Genomic DNA, 8726 nt, shown 5'->3' with positions numbered 1-8726 from the left:
AGGGTGATTTTTTAAAGTCTTTATATTAGTTACTAATTAATCTTTATTTTCCTTATCCAAAAAGCATTAAACTTAAAAGATACACAATAAACATACAGCTAATCCTCATTTTTCTCAGGAGGTGGTCCACAAGGCTGCACCATCTTCTCCATCATGTTAAACCGAACACGAGCTTTGGTCTCATTCTCAGCAAGTGCAATCATATTTAACATATCAAAATGACCCATGTATGATGCGTAAGTATCACGCTGCTGGTTGACGCACCATTCAAACTGAGCTGTGTCAGCATGGCCTAAAAAGAAAGCAATACGATACCAATTATTATACAAAAAGCATATAACCAAATTCCAAATACAAATGTCAAAACAGCAGGTATCGTCAAAATTTAGAAGGTATCTATATAAATGTTGATGGCAGTCATTACCATAGTAGAATGAAAAACAGAACTTCATCAATGAAGGCAATGGGACCTGAATACCTGAACATGATACGAAGGTCCTTGCACTCTGAGCTCTTTTGGTCTTGGTGTTAATTAACTATAATAGTTTTTGAAACAATCTACGCCATTGAAATACTGTGCAAATATCAACAAAGCTTGTAGCTGTTATGAACATCACAGTAGAGCAGTCAAAGGTAGACAGCAACAGTAAGTGTGTTCAACTATCACTAAAGTAAGTGCCAAATGGACAATGTTTTCGGGGTATCTTAAGGTAGTCTGTAACTAGTAAAAACACTAGAAGGTGTCTGTGGCATCACTGGGCGGCATCTTTCCCACTGTAAACATTTAACTTCCTTCTAAGGCAGGGTTTATATACATCTAGCCGAGTAAGATCCTTAATCCCCTTAAATTCATCTATATTTGTATTATTTCAAACTGTTTACGGGCCACTTACCAGTTATCCATATATATGGCTACAGCACAATGCCACTGGGATAACCTTTTAAAATTAATTTTTTTTTCAAGCTATGACAGAAAACTTGTTTTCTAAGTATCTTAAATAACAAAAGGCAGTTCCTTGAGTATCTCAAATAACATAAGGTTGCCATATTATCTATGGTTAATCATGCTTTGGTTAGTACCCTACTGCTATCAGTTTAGAGATGATATAGGACATCTCTAATTTAGGAGGAGGTTTTCCTGAAACAAAATGAAAGTTATTTAATCTCTCCTATCTTTAAGAGATGTTTTCTTTCTTCTACATCTAACCACTTTGTATATTAACTGTAACCAATTATACTGGAATTAAGGATTGTTAAAAAACAATGAAATGAAAGCAAGCAAAAATTCAGTATAACTCTATCTCCTTTCAACTTTTAAAATCTTTCATTCTGTCCTCTCTCTCTTAAAAATTGCAAACATTTAATTGTTTGCTCAACTGTGCTAATAAATTTGTGTATTAATTAGGACTGATTGCATTCTATAGAGTCTGAAGAGATATTTATTATTTTATAGAAATTAAGTACAGTATGTCTTGATATTTTTCTGTGCTTCTGCATGCACTGTATAAAAAGGGACTACTGTATTTTTACTCTATGGGCATTAGGAAGATTTTTTGTGGCAGTCTGCAACTTTAAGTTGTAATAGGAAATGTACTGCAGTGATACTGGCCTGTAGAAAACAAAACTGTAATACAGTTTTTATTCATAAAAAGCTATACTTATGTCTACCAATAAAGTGAACAAGAAGCAACCAGAGGGGAGCCCAAGTTCCCCGCCACAGCAGTGGTCATGTTTCTTTTTCATAAAGAATGAAAACTAGATCAGTGACAAATACTATCAAAAAGCACAAAAAGAATTCAATGCAACTGCAAAGATAAGAAGGGTGGAAGATAATCATCCAATTCAACAAGCATATAGGAAGAAAGCTGGAAGCATGTCCTCACTGCTCAACAGGTGAAGGAAAAGTGGCTACTGTCGGTAGACAAATGAGGGGTGTTACCCCTCCTCACACCTCTTAACCACCAGTTAACTACTTTGTTATCAAACTCAGTGACATTCCCAGCTTGCACTGATGGATGCTCCTAATATAGTAATGGTTTGCATCCATGTAGGAACAAATGAAGATACTAATGAGAGATTGCCTGCCCATTCCAAGGTTATGAGAAATCTCCAGAAAGTTGCCAGAGGTACAGGTACTTCTCAAGTAGGAGATGGTGGAGAGGCATCTCTTTGTTGTTTTCGATTAAGCTGGCCTTATGCCAGCACGGGCTCTTGCTCATAGAGCAGCCCGTAAGGCATCTACAATTTGCCAGATTTAGCTTGGTCGACTGTTAGGTTGTCTGAATTAGGCTGACGACACCAGAACTTTACATACATATACTTAGAAGCTCTATTGTCCTTGAACACTGGACAATGAAGAGATGAAGGGTTGGCAACAGTAAGGTATAGCACACTTGGTGGTAAGGACATATTTTTTTAAGACCTAAGAGACACATGAGCACATCTTTCCTGTCAATTTTGAATGGAGCAGGATGGAAAAACCTGAGAAATCACCTGGACGACTTATCAAGTAAGTCTTCAAAGATCTACTGACTGCAAGTTTCTGGTAATAATCCACACCCTTCATTGACATGCTTAACAAATATAAAGTCAAGAGGAAAGCTATTTAGATGGCCAAGTAATGAACTTACAGGAAAAGTGATGTAATAAGTTTAAGGGCAGTTTTCCATTTACATATACATTTCTTAAAATACTGTATTAAAGGTCAAACTTGATTCTGGTCTATAATATTATGCAATACTACTTAAATATCATTTAATACCCAATACTGTATATCCTTGACTTTCTCAGAAGGAAATGACAATAGGAATGTGTTTCCTAAGATTTAAAATAACCAATCTATTTAATTTTCCCTACCTGTTCCAATATATTTTGACTGCAAGTGTTCAAGCTGGGAGTGAATGTTGTACCGGTCACCCATTGTAGTCTTCAATTAAAGCCTGCAGAAAATACATAAACTGTAATTGCAAAAATGTATAAAGGGAAAACAATAACATTTCCAATAAACAGTCTGTCATTGTTAAACTATCAAAAATATCAATAAATTAAAATTTAAAACAAAACTATATGGTAATATATCCCTTAGCATCTACATCACTTTACTGACAATTTTTGTGTGTTGTGAACACAGCTGGTTTTGTTTCTTGCTGCAAATCTATTATTTTTTATTTGGCAAAAATGTTCTCAAGAAACTAATCAAAATTGGTCCAAACCCAAATTCAGTACTTTAAAAATGGAGTGAATTGACAGATAAAAGTTCATAAAATTATACATACTAATCAACAATAGTAAGCATACCTATACATCTCAGAGTAACCTACTTGCCTGGTGAATCTTAATTCTTCCATAACTAGAGACAAAAAAAACACACCCAACGTATTCTTCTGTCACAATGGTTGCCAATGATGCACCTGTTATAAATTAATTGTTTACATCTCGAAACATTTAATATTAAGCTATATGTAGTCTAATTACTTATACTCTACTAAGAATCATGTCACAATAAAAAATACAAAGTTCTCTGCTCAAAATCATAGAACTTACCTCTTTTTTTTTCAAGTTACATCATTAGGGCAGAGATATGCATTCAGTAGAAATCTTCAAATTTCGATCTGTTCTTGCAGTTTCAAAATGTAGTATGATACCCTCCCAATGATGGGCAGTTGCAATAATCCACAGCACTAACTTTACTAAGCTTTCAATCTCACAAAAAAAACTGTAAACAAATTATATTGACGCATTTTTTATTGTTTTTTGATCCCATCATGTTTACTAATCTCCCGCTTCTATTGAAAAGACAAGAGGAAGGTAATCACTCTGGAGAAAAAACCAAGATACCTGCTCAGTATGAAGGAAGCAACCCAGTAGAGCACATGACTTTGGACTCTTGCTTGAAATCTCCCTAACCTAACATAAGGCAGAGTGCTCTGGCCGGGGAACCATACCTTCCCTAGAAATATTCTTTAGCAAATGGTGACATGCATAAACAAGCAAAATTTATAGTTTCTGTAGGATATCTATTTTTCTAAAAAAGCTATATAGAAGAAAAGCTATTTAAGTTGGGGATATAAAAATAGATACAAAAATAAATAATAAGTGCACTTTGTGAAATAATTTAAATAAAATACAGGAAGGCTTGAAGTAAGTACAGATGTTATTTACCTCAAACCAACCTAACCTCGCCTTACAGAGGTAAGGACTTGACCACAGACAGACCCATACACCAATTTAAGAGTACATAAAACCCAAGCTACAATGATTTCACCCTAAATAGCTAGGGCTATGGTAACACCCAACAAATTTCCTGGCTACCCTAGCCTACGCAGTCAACACAGAATAAGCTATGGTTAACAGAAAAACTGGACAAGACAAAAACTTCCTGGCAATTGAGAGATTTATCAACAGTGAACATTACTGTATAATGGTCTTGGGACAGGTAAAAAACACCCTAGAAATAAATTAGCTCAAGCAGAACAAGGGCTTCGGGATGGGTTTGATTAAAGATTAGGATAGGATATTGGGCGACTAAATTAAATAGCACCCTCATTAGTGCAAGGAACTTGCTGCTCTTACCAGTTTTACTGAGTTACCTGGCCTATGACAATCTAAACAATCTAGCTTAAAGCTTTGGATCCAATTAGATTAGGCACACATAAGTCTAATCTAATCTATGCATGTTGAGCCCTATTCTTGACTACTACAGCCAGAAAAATAGCAAAACATCATGAAAGGGGATGCTGATGGGTACCTCAGATTAAGAAAAAATTAATAAAATAAAAAACAGGTTACTTTTAACCCTACAATCAAGTACAATCAAACACCTACCCTGACCTAACCCTACCTGGCTAGGTACTGTATATATCTGGAAAAACTCATTTGTTGTCTACCTCATCAGCATTCCAAAAGGAGTTAATAGTAACTGTAGTAATATAAAAAATATACACAGAGGAAAGCAGATCAGAATAATACCACTCAAAACTCTCCTCCATATCATGACACACATGTAAACAAAAGAAGTCATTCCTACCAATACCTATGTGAATACATACATACATACATACATTGCCAATGATATGGTACATATAAGAAAAAGATATTTTTTAATTTATCCAAACAGCCAAACAGCATATTAATTAGGCCATATCTTACAGGCTTAAATGTTACCATTACCACATTCATAAGAAACCTAAAATGGCTTAAAAAATAAAACTTATAAAACCATATTTTCCATTACTTAAATGTAATTTTTCTGCTAATTTGAAAAAAAAAAATTATGATTTTGACACTGTTTTAGATGCACAGTTGTCTATCATCTTCTTCATGATCTTCTGCAATATAATTCAGCGTTTGCTAATGCACCAATGTGTTTATTTTTATCATTAACACTACAAAGTACATCTCATTTGTAGGCAAAACAGATTATCGTTATAATCAATACTCTTGCCTTCAAGCAAAAGTGAAGAAGAGAGAGTCATTAATTTTAGCCTCCCAAGTTCAAATGTTTTAATCTTGCCATCACTGACGGACTTTACTTAAAAGGCAAGATTAATAAATAATCAACTATTTGGCACTAAAATGAGATATTCTACTACATGATGTTAATGATAAAAGAATAGACATAATGGAGTAATATTATACACAGTTATGTTGCAGATCATACTGAAATGGAAGACAACTGTATATTCAAATTATATCAAGCTCATTAGATTTTTAGAAAACTAACAGAAAAGCTCCATTTCAGTAATGAAAAACTTAGTGCTCTATGCTAAAATTGCTTAAGACCATTTTAGTTTAATTTTGGAGGCTGTATGGTTTTCTCAGTGAACTAACAATACTACACATAAGGTAAACTCTATGATACAAATATCAGTGCTTGTTCCCGTCAGCCAATTAGAACTTGGTGCCCAAGGGCAGTAAGATTAGGTTGTATTCTTTTTTTACCTTAATTAACAGCCTACTTCTTGACAGACTGGGGAGGGGGGTCAAGTATGGACCAGAAAGATTGGGGAGGAAGGAGGGGTTAAGTAGGTTTGGTAAGATTTTCAACTCTGGAATGTAATTTTGGTTTCATTTTAAAAATTTACCAAAGGAGAATTAGGTTGAGATGCATCCCTGCATTTCAAGCAATTCATGGCATTCTATGTTACGTTTGGTTGGGGGTCAAGTAGCCAGCACCTAAGGTTAGGCAGAGTTAGAATGCGCTAGGCTAATTTACAGCACTCTTAAGACAGATTAGACCAGGAAAGGAGAGTGGCTAATCATCTTCCACACCAGTCATACAAGACCAGGTGCTCTAATTAATGTGTGATTAGGAAGGTTAAATTATGATGCATCCAAGTAGCTGTCAGGTAGATCTAAGAAGTAGCTCCGCGGCGGCAATTTCCTTCTAACTTGACTTTTTCTACAGTTTTTTGGTTGCTGATTATAGATTTACCTTCAATTTTTGTAGCACAAATGTAATTAACCTGTAATTAACCCCTGAAGTCCATCCAACAAGGGGTTTCCATATGTGATCTTCATGAGACAGAGCACTGGTATGTCTGTTTCGAACGGCTCATATCCCGTCTGGCAAGTGCAATAACTTGTTAACGTATGGGTACCACCCCCCCACCCGGCCCAGTACTAAACACGGCGAAGGTACATTCCATTTGGCCAACAACAAACAAATGCACTGCCAATATCAGAAGCCCTAAAAGTGTAGAAAAAACCAGGGGTAGTTTACAGTTTCGGTTGCCAGGCCGCGTAACACCTTCTGCCCGCGCTACAATAACTCCGCCAAGGTAAGTAGTTCCGCGACCCTACGACCCCATGCTTTCTGGGTCCAGGGGCAAAGCCCCCGGCCAGGTTGGGGCACACTGCCCTATGTTAGGTTAGGTTGGTTACATCTGGTTAGGTCAGGATCTGGCACTACAGGAAAAGTTTGTCTTGTTTGTATTTGTCCTAGTTGCCTGTCAGAACCTACACCACAGCCTTGGCCACCTAAGCTGTGCGCTAAAACCAGTTTCCCAGGTAAAAACTGTTTTTTGGAATGGAATGGATTGTAAAATTTGGGCCAAATCGAGCACTGGGGCATACGAGATCACTCACTGCTGGAAGGAAATTTAACATATAAATTTTAAAGATGTACCAAGAGCTAAACCTTGCAGTTACACTAAGAAACAATTGTTAGGAGAGGGTGGAAAGTAATGGAAGAGAATACGAACATAGGCACAGTAAAAAACGAAAGAGGTTGTGGCTAGGGGCCGAAGGGATACTGCAAAGAACCTTAAGTAAAGCCTACCTGGCGGCACTAACCCTACCTCCCTAAGGGATTAATGTTGTTTTGGTTAAGTTAGCCTTATAACAACAAACGCTCTTGTTCGTAGAGCTGTCAGTAAACTATAGCCTGTGTTTGCGACTACAGCTTATTAATTTTTGGTTTCCCTCTACCAGGACCCACCCGGGCCCCTCCTCCCAAAAAATTTGTTCACTGTAATAATTGTAAGATAAAGGATGTAAAAGGAAACGAAGCAATTACAAGACAAAGGAGGCAGACAGAAATCAATCTGTTTGCACCAGCTTGCCAATGGTACCTTAAAGGATAATGGTCAAAATTACGTAAAGCACAAAAAAGTACATTTCATATATTTAATAAATTAATATCTCATAAAATTATTAAACTGTTCCGTTTGGCAAAAGAAAGAACTTAGAAAACTTACCAGGTATTACAAGTAAAGAAACACTTCAGATGCAGTTCCGTAGCATTCAGCCAATGCTGTGATAAACTTATTAAACTGAAGACTATGTAAGTTTTGTAACGGCCCACCTCTCTTTTACTACTTTGTGTGGAGTCTTCTCTTGACATATTTATGTCTTTCTGTCAATTTCTTTATGCGGTCTGTAATCAGACTTCTGTTTCAGCCTTTTGATTATGTTATTTTTTTTTATACTTTTTTCCTTCCTTAACAATGATTTATGGCTGCTCGAACGCGGTAGAGTGCAATTTTTCCCTGTCTATGAGGTCAGTGTGTGTGTGTGTGTGTGTATATATATATATATATATATATATATATATATATATATATATATATATATATATATATATATATATATATATATATATATATATATATATATATATTTGTATATGATCTTGTGCAGAAACCTTCCGCAACGTTAACTGCTTTATCTGGGTACAGATAAGGGTCATTAGCAACATACCAAATCACCCTTCCATATGTTACCAATTCACTGCGCTCCCTTCTTTCTAGTACCTCTTTCACACCTGTTATAGGTTTTCATTACATCCTTCTCCTAACACTTCCGAGGTGTATTATCTTTTCTCCAACCAATCATCCTCCATTCTTTCCACATGACTGATCCATCTCAAAACAATGATACATCATTCCACATACGAGAACCCTTTTGCATACCTCCATATATCTCAGTCTCATTCTTTCAAATCTCCTTATGCTGCATATACTGTACTATGTAAAAAAAAAATTATCATTTTTGCTTCCTTTTTTTATTTGCACTCAACATCCACACTTCATTTCAACAGAGGAGAGATGGTTTAATGTTCCCATCATATACAGTATTCCTATGTTAGCAGCCATAAACAGCAAGATTCATAATCAACATTTCTGATCTTTACATCTTAATACATTGTTTGGGACTGCAAGCCCCGTGCTTCCAGCCATTACTTTCACACCACAGATATTGGTGAGAATGCTTATTTTCCCAGCATT

The 8726-nt window shown here is 35.9% G+C and overlaps 1 protein-coding gene across 2 annotated transcripts; it reads right to left on the bottom strand.

The window, feature by feature from the left end:
- Positions 1 to 19: 19 nt before the first annotated feature.
- Positions 20 to 7852, bottom strand: Sf3b5 (splicing factor 3b subunit 5). Of its 2 annotated transcripts, XM_067093850.1 has the most exons (4): positions 7698 to 7799; positions 3325 to 3410; positions 2857 to 2939; positions 20 to 292 (listed from the first exon to the last, which is right to left on the bottom strand). In XM_067093850.1, the coding sequence occupies exons 3-4, from the start codon at positions 2918 to 2920 to the stop codon at positions 99 to 101; spliced, it is 258 nt and encodes an 85-aa protein (XP_066949951.1). In that variant the 5' UTR covers positions 2921 to 2939; positions 3325 to 3410; positions 7698 to 7799; the 3' UTR covers positions 20 to 98. The 2 variants fall into 2 exon arrangements, with proteins under 2 accessions (XP_066949951.1, XP_066949950.1); XM_067093849.1 differs by lacking the exon at positions 3325 to 3410 and having other exon boundaries at positions 7698 to 7852.
- Between the last annotated feature and the right edge of the window lie 874 nt (positions 7853 to 8726).

The sequence above is a fragment of the Macrobrachium rosenbergii genome, chromosome 50 (genome assembly GCF_040412425.1).
Source record: "Macrobrachium rosenbergii isolate ZJJX-2024 chromosome 50, ASM4041242v1, whole genome shotgun sequence".
Lineage (NCBI taxonomy): Eukaryota > Metazoa > Arthropoda > Malacostraca > Decapoda > Palaemonidae > Macrobrachium > Macrobrachium rosenbergii.
The sequence above is the reverse complement of the archived record's forward strand: the minus strand, read 5'-3'. Positions and strand labels throughout refer to the sequence as shown.

Excerpts from the sequence above, each read along its gene's own strand:
- Sf3b5 (XM_067093849.1), bottom strand. The coding sequence starts at position 2,920 with ATGGGTGACCGGTACAACATTCACTCCCAGCTTGAACACTTGCAGTCA. Across the intron at positions 293-2,856 it reads GTCAAAATATATTGGAACAG|GCCATGCTGACACAGCTCAG; the intron begins GTAGGGAAAATT and ends CTTTCTTTTTAG.